The sequence below is a fragment of the Erithacus rubecula genome (assembly GCF_903797595.1).
Source record: "Erithacus rubecula genome assembly, chromosome: 2".
Lineage (NCBI taxonomy): Eukaryota > Metazoa > Chordata > Aves > Passeriformes > Muscicapidae > Erithacus > Erithacus rubecula.
The window spans coordinates 80675514-80694998 of NC_136685.1; the positions used below are offsets into that span (position 1 = coordinate 80675514).

At 34.4% G+C, this 19485-nt stretch overlaps 1 protein-coding gene across 1 annotated transcript in view; it reads left to right on the plus strand.

Moving 5' to 3' along the window:
• Positions 1-510: 510 nt before the first annotated feature.
• The window catches only part of DNAH8 (dynein axonemal heavy chain 8), a 111263-nt gene continuing 92288 nt past the window's right edge, over positions 511-19485 (plus strand). Inside the window, exons 1-15 of the mRNA XM_079298932.1 lie at positions 511-644; positions 2020-2213; positions 2815-2949; positions 5178-5262; positions 6106-6254; positions 7599-7788; positions 8145-8308; positions 9246-9422; positions 9766-9879; positions 12299-12406; positions 14621-14722; positions 15998-16144; positions 17073-17270; positions 17797-17873; positions 18313-18412. Of these exons, the coding sequence (XP_079155058.1) occupies positions 2028-2213; positions 2815-2949; positions 5178-5262; positions 6106-6254; positions 7599-7788; positions 8145-8308; positions 9246-9422; positions 9766-9879; positions 12299-12406; positions 14621-14722; positions 15998-16144; positions 17073-17270; positions 17797-17873; positions 18313-18412 (1932 nt within the window). The 5' untranslated portion in view covers positions 511-644; positions 2020-2027. The remainder of the gene's footprint in view (positions 645-2019; positions 2214-2814; positions 2950-5177; positions 5263-6105; positions 6255-7598; positions 7789-8144; positions 8309-9245; positions 9423-9765; positions 9880-12298; positions 12407-14620; positions 14723-15997; positions 16145-17072; positions 17271-17796; positions 17874-18312; positions 18413-19485) is intronic.

A 19485-nucleotide genomic window follows, 5' to 3' on the forward strand; every position in this document is an offset into this window, starting at 1 on the left:
GAAGATTCTGGAAACATCCTCTTGGCACTCCCCTCTTACCCCCATTTCAATATTTATGCACATTGAGGCTCTCTTTCAGTCGTCTCTTCACCCTCTGGAGTTAAGCGCTGTCCTTTAGTATAAAAATATCATTTCAGGCCTAAGAGAGAAGGGTAATATTTCTTTCAAAAACGCAGAATGAAAACCAGGATTGAATGGGAAAAATTAGAACTCCACACGTTTTTTAATCGAATGCGAAGCATTTTCGCAGCGTAGAGCTCAGTCTGCGCTACCCAAGTAACTTCCACAGGCACATTGAACCACGCCAGCCGCGGGCGGGAGCGGATCCCGGTACACGACACCTTTACGCTGGAGTGTCGGTTCGGATTCCGGGGGTCCGATTTTGGCCGCCCGAGGCGCGGGCACGGCGGGCGAGCGCCGGGAGCGCGCTCTGAGCCCCGCGGGCGCGGCTCCCGGGCGGGCGTTGGAGCCGCCGCCCGAGCCCGCCCCGCGCCGGTTACGGGCTCCCGGTACCGGTACCGGCCCCTCCGCCGAACCGGCAGGAGCCTGTGCGGACCGCCCGCCGAGGGGAGCGCCGGTGGCGCTGCTGTGCCCGGGGGCCGCGCCCCGATGCCCGCCCTGTGAGGAGCCCCAGCTCCGGCCAGGTCGGTGAGGATGCTCGCCTGCACCTCTCTGCCAGGGCTGAAGTGCGAAGGCAGCTCAGCTGCTCAGAAAAGAGCCGAAAGGCTGTATTCCCAATGCTCAGTGTCCGGGAATCCTCCACTTCTTCCCTCTCTCTCATTTTCCTTCATCCTCCTAAGATGCTGCATGCTGGAAGCCAGTCCTACTTTCCTTGAGTGAACAGGTCCTGTAGAGAAAGTCTGGGGCATCCTGGAGGGCAGGAAAGGAGTTTTTGACATAAAAGCAAGTTTGTTATTCCAGCCGGTGGGCAGAGGGAGCTCATGCAGGTTTTTGAAAAGCGTGAGAATCTCACCTGAGGCACCAGCTATCTTGAGTATAGATTTCGGAGAGCCGTAGAAGATGCCAGTATGCAATACAGTCTTTGTGGATTTTTTTTAAAGGAAGCTGCAAAAGCTCTCTGATCTTGTGCTTTAGGGGAAAGTATCAGCTAAAAGCAAACCAATTAAAAGGCAAGGAAATTAACATCCAACCTATTCCACTTGAGTGGAATAATGAAGAGGGAAAGCACCTCTGCTGCTAACCTTGTAGATGACCAGGCCAGTCATGGAAACATGAAGAAAAAGAAATAAATATAATTAATTAACTTGTTTTGTTTTGTGGTTTTCCTAAATTTGTTTTTTGAGTTTTACTACAAGAAAGAAATGAACACTTTCTATAGCAGGTGATTTCATGCCTGTTTGTCACCTACTACATGGGCAAAAATAAGGAGCTAGTAATTTACTACCAGGTGTTACTTTTCAGGTGTTGCTTTTCATGTCAGCCTCACCTTTGATTTTTTATTTCCCCAATCAGGTAATAGTATCTAAGAGAGTATACAGTTACAGCAGTGGTAGGCTGACCTTAGGCCTCATATGAACTACTGAAGAATTCTTGATAGTTATCTTGATCCTTATTGTAATAGTACTCTGAGCAGAATAGCAATTTCTGTATGCAAGTACTTTTGTAAGCTCAGTTGCTGTGTTTGGGTATATATTTTAGAAACTAAAATTTAAATAAGTAATTCATATTTGAAACAATTTGTATTTCTCAGTAATCAGATATGCACTGAAATGATTTCTAGTTTAAAACATTTTTGCTATATAGAGAGGCATTCAATCCACAAAAGGCATGTATATAAAAAATTGTTCTGAAAAATGTTTCCATCTTCATCTTGACAATTTTAACCTATCATAAAAGTGTATATAAATGCTTGGCATTTTTATAACTAGAAGAGGGCTTGATGAGGCTATTAAATTTATACACCTGGGAAGTCAGTTTGGTGATGCTCCTGTCTTCTTGAAAAGGTAGACTTGAAATATCTGGATGGTTATGGACATAATCTTCTCTTTTGAATTTCAGATTTTAGAATGGCAGGAGCACCAAAAAATACTAAAAAAGTTTCGGTTGTTGGAGAAGATATAGCCAGACCTTCTCAAACTGCTCAACGATTAGGGAGCATTTCCTCTTCATCTCGTTCTTTTGGAAGTCAAAGTTTGAATAAGTTTTACCGTCCTAGTGGAGTTCAGAGCCTGCAAAGTTACAAAGCAAGAAAGGTTTCTGATTCTTTCCTCAGATTATTAAATTCAGTTTATCTTAATCATTAGTTAAAATGTTTTATTTATTTATTTTATTTTTGTTTAGACTGAGTTATTTTACTAAATTACTTCTGCCAGAAAGTGAGTATTTCTTTCCATGTTTGTAATATTTTAAAATTTTAAAGTAATAGAAGTGAAAAGCAGGAGATATTAACTGAATAATTTACATTGAAGCAAAGCTGTACTCAGCTTAGTTCCTGCATTATTTACCCACCCTAGATACTTTATTTTAAATGGATGTTTTAACCTTTCAGTATTAATTTAATAAACTGAAATTTTGATCGTGAACAAGGAAACCAGTTAGTGTCACATAAAAATGATAAAATCTAACTGTGCTATTCTCAATGTTTGTTTATCCTTGACATATCCTCAGATTTGACTTCACATCTTACAGTGATTTAATAATTTGTTCTTCTGTTAGCCTCTGAAAATTTAGGTATTTTTAAAGATTAGGGCATTTTGCAGCTATAAATACAAGACACTAGATTTCAGCATTAGTAGCAAGTCATTGTGATTACTTTGTGTATTTTTATCTTGAAAGTCTTGTTTAATATTTTAGATTCAATATGAAAAAGCAAGAGAAGATCGAAGAGCAAAAATTAATGCTACATATAGATATATATTTGAAGCTCTCAGTGCCAGGGTAGGCTTAGACTTGTCAGCTGTGGAAGAAATGATATTGGATGTCCCTTCGGTGAGTCAGTTCTGTATTCCTGTTGATTTAAATTATTAGTTAAAATACGTGGCAGATTACCCCTTTGATAGGAAGTGTTATCCATCATTTTGATTGTTTCTGTCAGAGAATGTGGTTACTAAGGCACACAATCAATCTAAAAGGATACCTGACTAAATCTTTCTACCGAGTTTCCTGGAAGGTTTGCAAACATTCCTGAGGTTTTTGATTGTGGCCTCTTCATCTTTGTTACCTCTAGGAAAATATCAATACTGCTGTTATTTTGACCAAAGTGTTTCTTTTCACATGTACTCATTCCAAACAGTTTCATCCATCTCAGACTGACTTTATTATGCTCTAATTGCATTCACTTTTGTTTGTTAGGCAACTTCTCACTGAAATTTCGAAGATTCTGCAAAAATCTGTAACTTATAGAAGCATTTTGAAAAATAGCATGCTAGTAATAAGATGGAAGATCAATCCTACACCATTTGAATGCTACAAAAATGTCTGAAAGACTCACAAAGCAATTTAAGTTTTGAGCTTTTTATTTATGTTTGGATGTTTAAAAGATTGGGTTAAGTGGGTTTGTAGAGTGTACAGATATCAAACCTGTGAAACCTCTGAAAGCTTTAATTATTTTTGTCTCTGTCGTGTTGTCTTTCATGAAGTTTCAAAGTGATTAAACAAATGGGAGGAAACAGTTAAATTGTACTTTTAGTAGATTATCAAAACTCAGCATGGCTGTTGTAAGAAGATATTACTTAACTTCTCTGATAGTGTTATTTGACTGTTGCTTCATCTGATTGATGTTATTTTTGTCTGTTAAGAGAGACTTGATTTAGCATTTAAAACTCAGCCAGATAATATCTCCTTTGATAAAACAAATAAATTCTTAGAACTCCATTTCTACAGTTACAAGCCAAATTTAGCCTTAATCCAAATTTGTTTTGATTTTGTTTGTTTATTGATATTTTTGTATCATAAAATGTAATTCACCTCATTGGGTTTTTTTTCCTGCTTACACAACATAGAGGTTTGCTAAGTATTGCCCATTTTTTACATTTGCTAAAAGATACATTGTTTTAAATCATTCTGATTTCATGTGAAACTGCTGTTCTACACTAAGTTTGATTAATCCCAACACTTGAGAAATTGAGAAACTTTGAGTTCTTGGGGGATTATTTTTTTTTTTTTTTTTTTTAATATATGGTTTTGGTTTAGGTTTTTCTGTTTACTTTTGTTTGGGTTTGCTTGGGTTGAGGTTTTTTTTTTTTTTTTGGCTGTCACTAGGACCATCAGAAAAATTTTAAGGGTGGCATATTTTCCTATTCCCAGTTTTAGTTTATCTATAAACACTTTAGGGTGTTGGGGCTGTGTCAACATTGTCCCTCAACAAATTGTCATTCAATAAATTCCCATAAACATCTGATGTCTTTGATATCCATGAGTTAGATTTTGCCCTTCGAAGTGTTAACCTGAATATATATCCACACAATGGATGTGAGAACCACATGGGCTTGAAGCAGCAGCTCTTTACAGATTCACTAGCTGTTGGGACAGCTCAAATCTTACCTCCTGTGTAGAATCATACAAGCCCCAAAGTTACTGTTTGTCCTCCTCTTCCTCAAAAGCTGAAGTGCTTCTTGTAGTATTGAATTTTTTCCTGCTTTTTGTCACTACATTTTCAGCACTTTAATGATTTTTTCTTTCACTATTTTGGGAGTGGTTTTTCTTTTTTAATGTATTTTTCTCTGTTTTAACCTTATTATTCACTAGTGTTGTTAACAATAGTGAAATGCACTTCTAGAGCTGGCTTGCTTCTTTTATTTTCAGGCAGTGTTGTCTTCTCACAAGAGTGGCTTTAAATTCTGTCCACCTGGATGTCACTCCCTTTCCCATCACTCTTCTGATTCAGCTTTATTATTTGTTTATTTTGGGGGGGAAAAAAAACATGCTCATAAGAAATACACCACAACTAGAAGTGTATCCTTTGTCCCTGAACAAGTGATGCATCTCCACATATGCTTGCTAACTTTGACCTTTATTTCAGATGAGGAGGAAAAAGGAGATCTCACTACCATGGCTGAGTCCTCCAGATGGACACTTCCTATCTTCTCACAAGATTTGAGGATAAACATTGCATGCCAACAAAACCTTAAACAGCAGCATGGTCAAACTACTTTTGTACATATTAAAGGCACATAAAAATGTTTTGAGTAACACGTGTTCACTCTTTGATTTAACAGTTCGATGCCTTTGATTCCTTTTTTGCCAAGGGAGGAAGAAAATCATTGATAATTTACTATCAAGAAACAAGTGCACGAGGAATAGGTAAATGTTTAGCAATAAAAATATAGGCACATGTAACAGTACATTCTTTCGTTCATTCTGTTTGAGATTTCTCAGAATAAAATATGCTTTTGCCTGTTCAGAATTTTGCAACTTTTGCTCTGAGGGCAACAAATTCATATTTTAAATGCTTGCTTCAAATCAAATTGTTTAGGGAAAATAAAAAAAAAAAATCAATTTTAGCCATTCCTGGAAGAAATAAAAAGTATTAAAAGTGTTATCCTGAAATACTGAATTGGTTGTGACTTTTTCATGCATGAGTTTTGCTCGCAGTTCATTAGAAAGGGCTTCCATCAAACCTGTCTCTGAATTTGCATTTATTATAAATATTTGAAAATTTTCAGGTTTTACATGAGTGGTAGAGAATCAGAATGTAATGTCTGAAATCCCTAATGATTCACTAATTACTGCAAATATTGTTCTGTTACTTATTTATATTGAACTATGAAATTGGATAGGAATATAACCCCAGAGAACCTGAGACCATTTCATTGTCTCTATTTTCTCATTTAGACCTGACATCTTTTTAGTAGGATAAATGAAAACAAAGTACCTTAATCACTAGCAAATTGTTTCAATCTATGGGCCTGAGCAAATTCCCTTTTCAGTGCATTACAAAGCTCCCAAATAGATTTGTAAGATACACATTACATGTAGGTGTAGTTTTCTAATAGTGTGATTAATTACAGCTACAAATTATGCTGGTTTTTGTTCTCTGAAGAAAATAAGTGTTTTATATGGTCAATTTTATTTCCTTATATTGATGTTAAACAATTTATAATACCCTCATTTAAAAAGAGTCATATCTGTGAAATTCCTTTTCAGAGAGTGGTCGGGTAATTCCAAATGTTGAAAAAGGAGATAAAATTTGGCAATTTTATTTGGAGAGGTCACCAGACAAGCTCATAGGACTATGCTTATATTTTGTTCGCTATAAGAATGACACGTCCATAAATGAAAAAACTATACATGAGGTACTCTCTCATATGTTTTAAAAACTAAAAGCTTTATAATCAGCTATTTTTTGTTTCATTATTTTTTTTACTGTTGTCATGTAACTGAAGTTGCTGGTAACTGCTTTGCTCTCCATTTTGGGTAAAAAACAAATAGCTGTATCTCTTCAGCAAAAGCTTGTGAATTTAGTGTCTTACAGGATTCTGGTTAAAGAAATAAACATTAACTTCTCATTCTCCTTGATATTTTTCAAGAGGTTAAAGCTGCTATGCATATTTTAATTGTGTTCAAAATCTCTGAACTACAAGGAAACACTGACAAGACTTTATTGCAATTATCAGGAGACAAAAAGTTTACCTGTACCTTTCTGATTTAGGTGTTTTCATAAATCAAATACAAAATATGCATTTATCCTGTGTGGCATGAGATTTTCTGCTTTACAAGAAAAATTGTTATATAAGTGTGGGCTTCATTATTGTTCATAGCTATATGTTATATGTTCCTAGATATAGTATTTGGGCAGAGCTTAAGGGACTGTAAATTGATTACTAATGGTTTTAAATATGTAAATTAGTATTCATTTACATATGCTAATTAGTATTAATTAGAATTATTTCAAATTCTTCCGACAGAAAATCCATTATTAGTTTACTTGGTTTATATTTCTTATTAAAATATTCCATTCCTTTTGAGAGCAAAGAAGGTGAAAGAGAAAAATGCTATTAGAAGATACAAAGTCCGTCTTTATGAAGCACCTTAGTACTAGTCATAAATATTGCTTTTCCTTCACAATTATTTCCAAATGCTGAAGGGATGAGGAAAGGCAAGATTATGTTCTAGGAAGTTTGTCACATGATGTATGTTAATACTTGCTTATTTGAAGGACATTTAAAAGACTGGAATATTAGAAATAGTTGACCTTGTAAGGTTTTGTTTTGGAGAATAGGAAAAACTTGAACTCAAAATAATATATATTTAGTCAGATAATTTCTTCTAAAATAATTTCAGATAAGGAGATTCAGAGTCTTTTTTGCTACTTCCAATTCATGAATTAGTACCTAATTGTGGGTGAGGACATATTTCTACAATTTAAAAATTTCCAAATTGTGTGATAGATAAATAACTCGTATCAAAAGCATAACTGGACAGCTTTTTAAAACTGTATTATTAAATAATTATTGACTTCCCTTTTTATTGAAAGTAGTATCTTATGGGCACACTGTAGGTGTCTTATGTAATGATCTTTCTTTAATTTAAAGTTTTGTTTGGCACATTGTAGTTCATTTATAAAAATGTGTTGAACTTATAATACTGTTTCTAGTGTAAGTTACTGCTTTGATAGCCTTAATATTTTTGCACTGCAGGAAGTTTCCTTTGGTGTTTTGGATGCCACTGATGGACTGCTACCTGGTGTTAAAGAAGTAATAGAAAAGGTTTTTCTCCCTGCTATCCTTGAAACAAGTAATTGGGGTAATTTAGGTCAGTCCAAAGAGGATACAAAAGACAAGCAGCATTTTGTGGAAACAATTACCAATTACATTTCGTTTTTAGGAGGTAAGCATTGCATTTAGGAAACATATAGGAGCTCTGTTTAAGGATTTCTATTTAAAGGCAGTAATGCATCAATAAGGAACTTTTCTGAGTCTGCAAGGAAAAAATAAAAATACTAATTACTCACATAATATGTACATGGGTGAATTATTTTCTTAAGAAAATAGTGACACATTACTTTTAAGGAGTATCACTGCATTTAAAATTAGATATTTCTGCTTTATGTGAGTGCAGTCAATTGCTATTATATCAAAACAATACTGACTGCAGAAGTATATTTTCAAATTTAAATTGCTTTGTGTGGTGGAAATTTGTTTTAAATCTTAATTGGTTATATATTGTAATTGCCCTTTTCTCAGGTGCTGCAGCATGCATTGAAGGAACAGTTGAGTTGGAAAAAGTAGATGACATTGATTTTTCTGAACTCCAGACCTTTGATAAAATAACTGCAGCTGCTGACAATTATGACACTGTTCATCAGCTAGAGGAAGTACTTACGATATGGTATAAACAAATTGAACATGTAAGTTGCTGTTTTAGCACATCAATTCAGCATAAATATGGATAAAATTTACCAATTATGTGTAAGACTTGCCTGAAGTTAGCCAAAGGCTTCAGTTACATCTCCACCCAAATTAAGAGAAGCACTCTGCTTCCATGCACAAGTGAAGTTAAGTAGATTTTAAGGAATTTGCAGTCTAGCAAGAAAAAGAGTTTTTGAACACTTAATACACAAATAGTAAGAAGAGAATGGACTTATGACACTGGTGAGGACCACATATATATATAGAGTATACCTAATTGTACATCAGCTGTTAGGTTTCTGCTGCCACTTTTGGTTGGAAATACTGCTCTGAAAAAGATTTATGAGCAGGTCCAGAAGGGCATATTTTATCCTGTGTAAGTCTTGCATGGTAAGGTCTCAGTTACCCAAGATATTAGTGTCTGAGAAGTTCCATGAAAAAGAGAGAGTCCTTTGTCAGAATATGAATCTGTGTAGGCAGGGATATATTCTACTTACATGGCATACTGTATTTAGTGTGTTTAGCTCACAAGAATAAAAATGTAAATGACATGTAAAAAGAGCTGATTGCACATTTATCAACATACAAATGGATAAATTTATGACTGCTATCTAATACTTTCATTAATGAAATTATACTTGGTGCATTTTGATCTATAGGTTCTGGTTGAAGACTTTTCTGTATATGCTGATATTCACTCAGGCTATGACACTTGAACACATGTATTAATTGCCCTCATTTCAATTTAAGAATTTGATTAAGTGCAATTCAGGCTTAGAAAACTTTTCCAAATGGGAACTATTTTTGTGTGTCAGTAACTGCAAGCTTGTTCCTTTCTAAGTGAGTTTCCTCAAGAGTGTTTCTTCTCTATAATGACTTGTCAATTTGCTGTAGTAGACATTTGATTTCTTTTTTTTTTTTTCCATTGGGTTGCAGGTTCTGATTGAGAGCAAACAGTTAAGGAGAGAAGCTAAGGATTCAGGTCCACTGATGGAACTGGAGAACTGGAAATACACATCTGCTAAATTGAACTTTATTATCGAACAGATCAAAGGACAAAACTGTAAAGCTGTTATTAATGTTCTGAAAGTTGCACACTCTAAAATGCTAAAGGTAACTTTTTTCTTTTTTATGCTGTATTTTACTATCAAGATTATTCTTTGTTTTTTTAATTTCATCTAAGAGAGATTTGCCAAGGAGAATTAAAAGAGGAAAATTTAGGTATGTTGCTGGTGTGCTGAATGTATCCAGACAAAGAAAAAGACATTTCAGAGATACAGCCAAAAATGAATATAACATACATTATATGTGTAATAAATACAATAAATTAACTTTTATTGCCTGCTTTGACGCTGCCTCTTAAAAACTCATTTACCAAAGTTTAATTCTGGCAAGTGAGTGTAAATTAAAGAAATAGTTCACTATGAAGTTTTTCACAGTACTCTTTTCCCACTAGATGTGGCAAGAATTAGATGGCAAAATCACAGATGCAGCAAATGAATCAAAGGATAATGTGAAATACCTACGCACACTTGAAAAAGTTTGTCAGCCACTTTATACCACTGATGTTGTAAGTATGCCTTTCACCATTCTTTATTCATAGTATAGGTATTTATATAGAAATTCCAGAGCAAAATGAATTTTCCCGTCCTTATATTTGCTTTAAAGTAATTTTTTCTAATTTAAATTTCTAATTTTCCTGTTTTTCTTTTTAAAAGCTTGTGAAGCTAAATGTTGAAGCATTATTTTATTATATATTTCATAAAATACAGTATTTTGAAATATGTATTTAGTAAATAAGCATAAATAATAATAATAAGCTTCTGGTAGTATTTTTAAAAGCCATGAAACCAGCTACATACTTTATAATACAAAAATCTCCAAATATGTCTTCCTCTGAAAATTACAGATATGTCAATGATCACATAACTGTAACTAAAGTACCAAAATTTCTGTTATATACAAAACAGTGAAACCTTATGAGGTCCTAAATGAGAAAATTATTTTTTTAATACAGCATACAGTATTATCTGCTTCTATTTGTAGAAGTACCTGCTAGTCAGAATTTAGACAATTGGTTTTCCAGGTACACCATCCAGTGCTAGTTCAAGATATTAGTTTTTTGGTATAATAACTATGAATTATTATAACAGGTATATTTTCCTATGATTGTTTCAGAATAGGATGAAAGGAGTAAATACCCCAGAAAAGTAGTTCTCATTCTCATTTGTTTTTGAGTCCTTCACATTTTGTTCTGATATGCCTCCACCCCTCTGTCAGGAAGTGCTTAATTTCTTTTGAATCTCTGTCAGCTTAGGGTCCTACTGCAAAACTGTAACTGGGGGCAAGCAAAAGGACTTTGATAATATTTGACATAGAGCTCATATTGCATGGAATATATAAGAGGCAAGTATGATAAGCAGTCACTGAGCTGTTTATCTTCAGCTCTTCAAGGTATCACTAGAGGGTGCCAGGTACCAGGCCATAATGATTAACTACTTCATAAATGTTATGAAAATAAAATTCATTGCATCATGAACAAAGACAGGCATTAGTGGGTGCAAACTCATTGAAGAGTTCATAATTTTACTAATACAGGATAATTAGGCTTGTTTAGTCGGGAACAATTTGGATACGTGATTTTCCGTTTAATTATGTTCCTGAGATCAAGTTAATTTAGGTAGGATTTTCTATGATATACAGCTTAAAAGCAATGATTTCCAAGCTAAATATATCCTGTTTTATACAGACTTTCATTCTGTGTCGAGTTGCAATTATCTTCATTCTGTGTAGAGTTGCATTTAGTATCTGGTATGGACAGCTCTTTTACATATTAGTGAATGAGGAATGGCATACATGTGGATTTATGATGATATTTGGTATGTGCATAAAATACAGCATTTAGTGTACGCAGTACCACACAGTGACATTTGTGCTGAAGTAGGTTAATATATGACAATTCAGACTGAACATTTAACTCAAGTCTTTGAATCAGAAAATTTTCTACACAGTACAGTAATTCAGCATTTTATTTTTGTCAGGGGTTGAAAAAGAAAACCTATAGACTCAGAATCTCCTGATTCCATTTCAGAGATGGTGTTGGTGATGAACAATATGGACACAGATGATTGTTTTTATACTATATAGCATTTATTTCACAGTCTTGCTAAGTGAAAATGCCTTCTATGTCTATTCACAGTATCAGTTTGAATTTGCAACTCAAATTTAATTACAGGAACACGACTTCTCCATTGAGGGGTGACAGCCAAAATAACTTTCTTGATGTTCTGAATTGCAACTTTGACAAGTCCCTGATAATGTTAATGAATTATAATGTTTTACCTTTTCTTTTTCTTTTTTTTTTTTTTTTTTTTTTTCTCTTTACCCTCCCACCAAAATACTTTGGAAGTGTTTGAGCTACTGAGTACTTGTAATTCCAGAATATGATTTTAACAACGTGAACATTGATCTCACAAAATATATGAAAGATTTAGATGTTTGATATGATGCTTGAAGGCATTTCATGAGGTTTTGAAGTGTCTGAATGAAACATTTTATGTAAAGATTGTCATCACAATTAAACTACATTAGCAGCCTTACCTGAAGGAAAACAAAAACATCCATCACAGACAACTGCTTTCAGAAAAATTCTTAAAATTCTTCCTATTGCACAAAAATTGCAACTGTTACATTTTGAATCAGTGTTCAGTTTTGTTAATCAAAATAGGATATTACAGTTATTTTATAATGTAGCATCTTTAATCTTAGCCAATTATTAAGTGTAGCCATTTATTGTTCTTGTTAGTTGATGCTTGAAATCTTTTTGAGCATGGTCTTTTTTCATAGGAAAACTTTTGGTAAGATGCCATGATGTTTTAAAGACTGATTCATATGACTTAGGGAAATATATAATTTAGAAGTTGTGAATAGAATGGAAATATAGTTGCTAAGAATAGGATGTAAATTTTTTCTTGAAACTCTGCTTTGAGGTATTAATGACACAGGGAATACCAAAGTTGATGAAAACTGTGCAAATGATCCACCGTGTATCAAAATATTACAATACTTCTGAGAAAATTACATCATTGCTTATAAAGGTAAGTATACTAAACAAAATAATATTTACAAAAATTGTGTGACTTTTCAGAAGAAAAATTAATTTTGTTTAAATCAGTAGAACATTTGTTTAAAAATGTTAGTAAATATTGGTGTTCTGCATGGGAAAGGAAGATAACTCTGAAAGGCTTAAACTTGGATTATAGACTTCTCTTCTGAAAGGAATGTTGTTTATTCTTGGTTCATCAGTGTTAATTTTTTAATATTCTTGATTCATGTTCTGATCTGAATTAATCTGATAAATCACAAAATCCACAAAGGCTCTTTCGTTCTCAGCTTTGAAGACCTAATGGCAGATGGCCATCGATCTGACTGGGCTGTTCCTCCAAAAAATGTGAAAGATAAAAGGCTCCTGCTTTCTGAACAAGTCATACTTGAAAGTTAATTGAATTTCATGTCATAAACTTTCCCTTCTTAAAGAGTAAATGAAGACTGGCTGTGTGTTTATATGCAATGTCTTTTGCAGAATCCAAGTATTCAGTGCATGCAAAGATGGTTTGTTTAATGGTTTTATAGCAAAGAAATTCTTCATAACTAAACCACTGCACCAAACATTCAGGAGAAATTCACAGTAGATCCTCATTACACAGATAAATATTTTTTGTTTCCTTACACTATGGGATTCAGCATAAAATTTTGTTACATTTCAATTTGAGCTAGGATACTAAGAAGTATGTGCATCTATTCATGGCTGTGGCTGTTTTCTATATATCACATTAGGTAATATATACTTATCATATAATGGATCTTTGTAGGTTTGTATATTTACTCTTGTTACTGTCTATTATTTAATATTATAAGGGAGTGAATATTTCACTACAAAGGCTAATAGCAAACTGGTTACATGAAGCTATGCTTGAAATAGCAAGGAAAAATCTGCATTTTAATCCAGTGGTTTAAGGTCCCTAATTACTGTTTTTTTCCATTTAATGATCATTAGAAGTGACACTAGAGGTCCTACCTCCAACTTTGTCAATAATTTTCTTAAAGTTTGAGGCTCCCTTTGGTATGGGGGTTTCCAGTCTTTTTTAGTTGTAGGAACTTAAGACCTGCTTTACAGTACTCTCATGTCAGTGTTGCCTTTTTCCCAGCTTGCAAATGAAACCGTTTTACTCAATTTCAGTAAGGAGATAATATAAAAGAGGATCTTTAATGTAGGCCTCCAGAGGCAGCTATGGAAAGATGTCCTCAAATGCTCACCCCTATGAGGATGAGTACACATTTATAGCTTTTTGGAAATTAGCATAATTGATAAAAATCACCTATTAGGAGGACAAGTGGTGATGCAATTTTCCCCCAAGTCAAGCCCTTTTTCTGGAGTCCCTCCTCCTCAGCACTAGCTGTGCTTTGTCCATGAGAATATATCTCAAAGAGTTGTTCTCATCCTTGGTTCCCAGGAGAAACCAAGATAGGACTGGGGCCTTGTACCCCTGGGGGTTGGAGCTCTGGAATTTGTTTTGTCTTTCTGCTTAGGGAATGGCCATGGAAAACTCATGGAAGATCCAGCTACTGATACAATAGGTGACAGAGTTACTAATACATGTGTGAAAAATACAGAGCACATATAAAAGAAAAATGGCAAAACCCAAGTGGCATCATCAGGACACTTGTTTTGAATTGTTCATATTATTTAACAGACAAAAAAAATTGTATACCGGTAACTGTTCTCTGTGATATGTCTTCTATATCTGCATATACTCATCTCTTTCTGACATTGCTAACTTTGGATTTTTGTGGTTAAGAAGTAGAAGAATGTTTTTTCTTTTCTATAGCCACAGGAATTCAAGGTAAAGCCATACTGCTAGGATACAAAATTCTTTGACAGCAATTTAAATAAGTGCTGCAAGTGTAAAGACAAGAGTGTAAGTGAAGAATAGTTGGAATTCAATAAATTTCTTTTGTTCTTGAATTTTGATTGATGACATTCTGTGTTTATGTATTACTGAACTTACAGGATTTACAAATATGTCCTGGGACTTAAATATATTTCTGGGAGTATTCTTAGAGTTTTTATAGGGTGTTTATTGTATATATTGGATATATTTTTTAGCCACTGTAATTTCCACAAGTGAGATTTATTCCAAATCTGATAGTATTAACACATATATATGAGAATTTTATTAGATTTTGTGAAACAGCAAATTTACTGTTAAGCTTAAAATTACTGTTAAACTTTTTCCATTTGTCTGCCCTAGGTTACAAACCAAATGGTCACAACATGTAAAGCATACATTACAGATGCTGGCTTGAATCGAGTCTGGGATCAAGAGACACCAATACTCATTGGAAAAATCAATGTTTGTATTTTGGTGTTTTATTATTTACATGTCAAATGATTTCCTCTTGATATGTATCAATATCTTGATATGTATCAATGCTTCAAATCACTTGGCTTTTTTTATGTCATCATGCTTTGAATGTTTTCCAGATTCTTAGCCCATGGCATTGTTCAAATTACAGTAGCTTTATTTTATCATTCACCTTTTTATCTATCACTCACCTTGGAATTGGCATCTTTGTTTTACGTGCAGCCAGGGAATTAATATTCCACACTTTTCCATCTTGAGGAAGAGGGGCTATGGAGGAGAGTATAGCTCTGATATGGTACCATCTTCCTCTACCATGGAAAATCTGGTATTTGGATAGACCCTGACTTTGTTACAGTAGTTCCTTTCCATACAAGATTTCCTTGGCATATCGTGAAAGGGCAGTGTTAAGACAGTCTTCCTCTTCATCTGATTGTGATTAAGAACAAATTAAAAGAATGCAATATGCTATGGCAAAATATGTGCAGCTGTGGTAATACTGGTTGCCACTGTTAACTTCATTTCCACCTTCTTTTCCAGACCTCAGTTTCTGAATTCCTATCTTCCACAAAATATAGGGGAAGAATCACTTCCCTAGTCCTGCTGGCCACACTGTTGCTGATGATGCCATTGGCCTTCTTGGCCATGTGAGCACACGGCTGGCTCCTGCTCAGTCTGCCATCAACATGTACCCCCAGGTCCCTTTCTGCCTGGCCACTGTCCAGCCACTCTGTCCCCCAGCCTGTAGTGCTGCAGGGGGTTGTTGTGGCCAAAGTGCAGGACACAGCACTTGGTTTTGTTAGACAGCAGATTGTTGGATTAAGCCCATTTATCCATATCCAGTCCATGTTCCTCTGCGGAGCCTTCCTACACTGCAGCAGATCAACACTGACACCTACATCTGCAAATTGGCTGATGGTGGACTCAATTCCCTTATCCACATCATCAGTGAAGATATTAAACAAGACTGGGCCCAGCACTGATCCCTGGGGACAGCATTAATGACTGGCTGCCAACTGGATGCAACACCATTCACCTCCACACTCTGGTTCACTGTGCTGTACTACTGTGTGTTCAGTCGTATGTTGCAAACACTTTCTTCATATACTGAAAGAAAACCACTGTGTTTAAGTTGTTGTTGCCTGTTGACTGAAGCCAAATTAAATGATAATTAATGGCTTTGGAAAGCCAATAGGTTTGAGTACTCTAGTCACTCACTCATAAGCATGGCATAATGAATATGGTATTTATTCCTTCACTTTTTAGGAATGCATATGTCTTTTGAAAGAATATCAGAAATGCTTCCGTGAATCTAAACAAGAGACTTTGGCAAGTCTAGGAGAAAAGGCATTGGAAGTATCAGAAGTGTACATTTTTGGAAAATCTGAAGCTTTTTGTAGGAGATTAGAAAAAGTGAGTAATGTTGGGTGCTGTCATTATTGGTAAAGAAGCATTTCTCTGAAGAACAGTTTACAAAGAACAAAAAAAAGTGGATGCTTGCCAACATGCATTCTCTTAATCATCCTTTAAAGGAGTCTGTAACTGTTGAGAAAATTTAGGCACTTCCACAGTGTAAGTTATCCCAATACTTGATGCTATTACCTTGCAATTGCCTTCTCAACTTGTAAATCTATCTCTTTTAGTGTTGTGAGAAATAAGCTGATTGATAGAGACTTAGAGACTTAGCTCATTATTTTAAGAGGTTTAAAATTATATGAGAAATAGCATACTTTTGCTTTACTTGAATGATGTTGAAAACTCATGTTTACTGCCAAACACAATTCTTCAGATGAATTTGCTGCTTGGTGTCATCTTAACATTTAGCTTAGTAATGAAGTGAAAGGATTTTAAACTAACATTCTTGAGTGGAAAAGGTAGTAGACGCTTCTTGGTACAGAGTAAGGTCAGACAAGGGATAAGATAATTGTCTCAAAGAAGGAATTCTGTGAGTCTTTGATGTACTTCATTACTCAATATACATACTAATTTGTAGGGTGTGTTTTTTTTATTCTTTGAGATGTTTTCGTCATCAGTGTGTGCATGCCATGTTTTAACTCCTTTTCTGTATTGTCCTATTTGATCTAGGAGTAAAACATAAAAAACCCCTCTTTATAATTCGGAAAAACAAAGATTATTTTACTTTGTCGTGAGAACTGATGTTGAAAGCTGAATTAACCATGCTTCAAATATTGAAGACACTTGACTCAGAAACATTTGTGAATATTGTGAATGCAATAGCTAGAGGAGTGGACGTTGATAATTTTATTTTGCTCGGGTTTTAGTTTATAGAGGAAATAACAAAAAATTAGTTGTGACCATGAATATAACATCTTTATTTCAGATAATGAGGATGATAGCCATAGAAGAAAATTTCAATGCACTGACTAAGTGTGCAGTTGAAGGTATAGATATTATGGCAGTTAAATTCAAAAATATCTACCACATTTTTCAAAAGAAACAGTATGACAACCTTGATCCCCAAGTAACAGAATTTGATGTGGATTTTGCGAAATTCATGTCAGAAGTTGAACGTTTAGAGGTAAGTAATATTATGACTTAATATACCTTGCTTGGGAAAGAGTCTATCTAACTGGTCAAGAGTGACTTTGGATTGTGAATAGGCTGCACTGTTCTTTGAAACAGCATGGGCTTTGTGTTTGTCTGGAAGGAGTCTTTTTCCATTCCTTCTCCTTCTTTCAAAGGAAGGTGTAAAATATATTAAACAGTGCTCACGGATGATTTTCATTCTGCTGCCAAAATGACAAATACGATGAAACCTGAGGGAATGATCTATGTGGAAGGCGTTTATTAGCCTGAAGAAATGTGGTCAGATTTTGGGCAGAACAAAGTTGCAACTAATTTTGTTTATTTCATAGAATTGTATGACATTATAGAGATTATTTGACTGAAACTGGCTATTTATTAATTATATTAAGCATGGCCTGATGAAGGCTGCTATTCTATGCTTTAAGTAATAACACTTTAAAATGCTACTATGTTAAGAAAATATCATCAAAATGCTAATCTCTGACCTGAAAAATCACACTGAATTATGTATTCTTTAGACACAGCTACAGAATTTTATGCGTACCTGTTTTCGGAAAATTGTGTCTTCACAGAATTCACTTCAGTTACTTCAAAGGTATTGGCAACTATGTTTTAAAATTTTTTTAAAAAACTTGAAATTACTGATTAGCACAATTTAAACAGCCCAGCAAATTTTAGAACAAAGGGCCTAAATGAGAATTTTTTATTACTGGCATAATGAAACACATAATTGTGATAAATATATATCTTATCTTTTTTATGGCAATCAATATATATTGTTTCTTAATTTCATTAGAATATATTTATACACAACATACTAAAGGAAAAGCCTAAAACATACTAAGCAACAACAACCAAAACATCCACCAGGCAGAAATTTTAAACTTCCTCAAAGCAAAAACGTTTACTAAATTCAAAAGCATTTCCTAGATTTTTTTGCTTATTTCACTTTATGCAATGTTCATATTCTCCCAAATCACTTAAAACGATTATTATTTTTGAAATGTTATTTTGGGTATTGATTTTTAATGCAGGTTTCAAAATCTGAATATGTCATGCCTTCAAGAAGAAATAGTAAATACAATTGGTTGTATTCTTCAACATTATGTAGCAGAACTTGAAGCTACTAAAAAGGTATTTCATTTCCTTTCAGTAAGTTGTAAATATCGTGTTAAAATAAGAGCAAGCATTTTAATAGGAATAGTTTTAATTTATTTTATTTCACTAATTTACCTTCAATTCTCAATTTATCCTACTTCTGTTTTCCTGTTACAGAAAACAGGCCTTAGTGAGTGGGCAACATGATAGCACAACCTCTCTTGAAGGCACATTTGTCATCACAATTTTACTTTATAAGCCAAAATATTTTCTGTTATGCCTTCATGAATTAAATTCCAAGAAGCATTTTCTTATCTGGCTGTGTACATTGCTTGCATGTACCTTTTGGATTTATTTATTAAACAAGGCTTCCACAGTTAATTTGTGTTTATAAGCAGTTGTTATCAAATGCTGTGGCAACATAAAATACATGTAAAATACTAGTGAATTGCATTTATGTTCATTAAGAAGTAATTTTTCATTATTTTTGTGCTGCATCCTGACTGAAGTATAAATGAGAATCAAGTTCTGGCAACTGATTGTAACACTTGACTGTAAACTTTTACTTTGTCCATAAAATGTCCCTCCACATCAGAGCTAGATGTCCAAACTCCTTTTCTACTCAAGAAAGGAAGGAAGAATTACTCTAGATAAGTTAATGTGATCAATTTTATGCAGTGTCCTCCAAATTTACCATTTTTATTCAGTGAATATAAAGGGAATCTGGAAAACCAGACTGTTGAAAAAAAAAATTGAGATGTTTACATTTTGTAAGATTAATGATAGAAGTTTGTACCAGGAGCCAATATCTATAAACTCTGTACTTATTAGAAAATTTTTCCTCCAAACAGTGACTTAAAACTGTAGCCTAACAAAGCTGCTCTGAACCACTTTTTACAGTGTCCTTTCCCTACCTACACACTGTATATAGCAATCCATGAACCCCTAACTACTGTCTTAACTAGATGAACAGATTTTCAGCAGCGTTGCTGGCTTTTAAAAATCATGTAGCTTCCCCTTAGCTGTATTTTCCCAAGCAAAGGAAAAATAGGTACATTTACTGAGAGGGTCTCATCCAGCTCCTCTCAAGGTCACTATGAAGCTGCTTG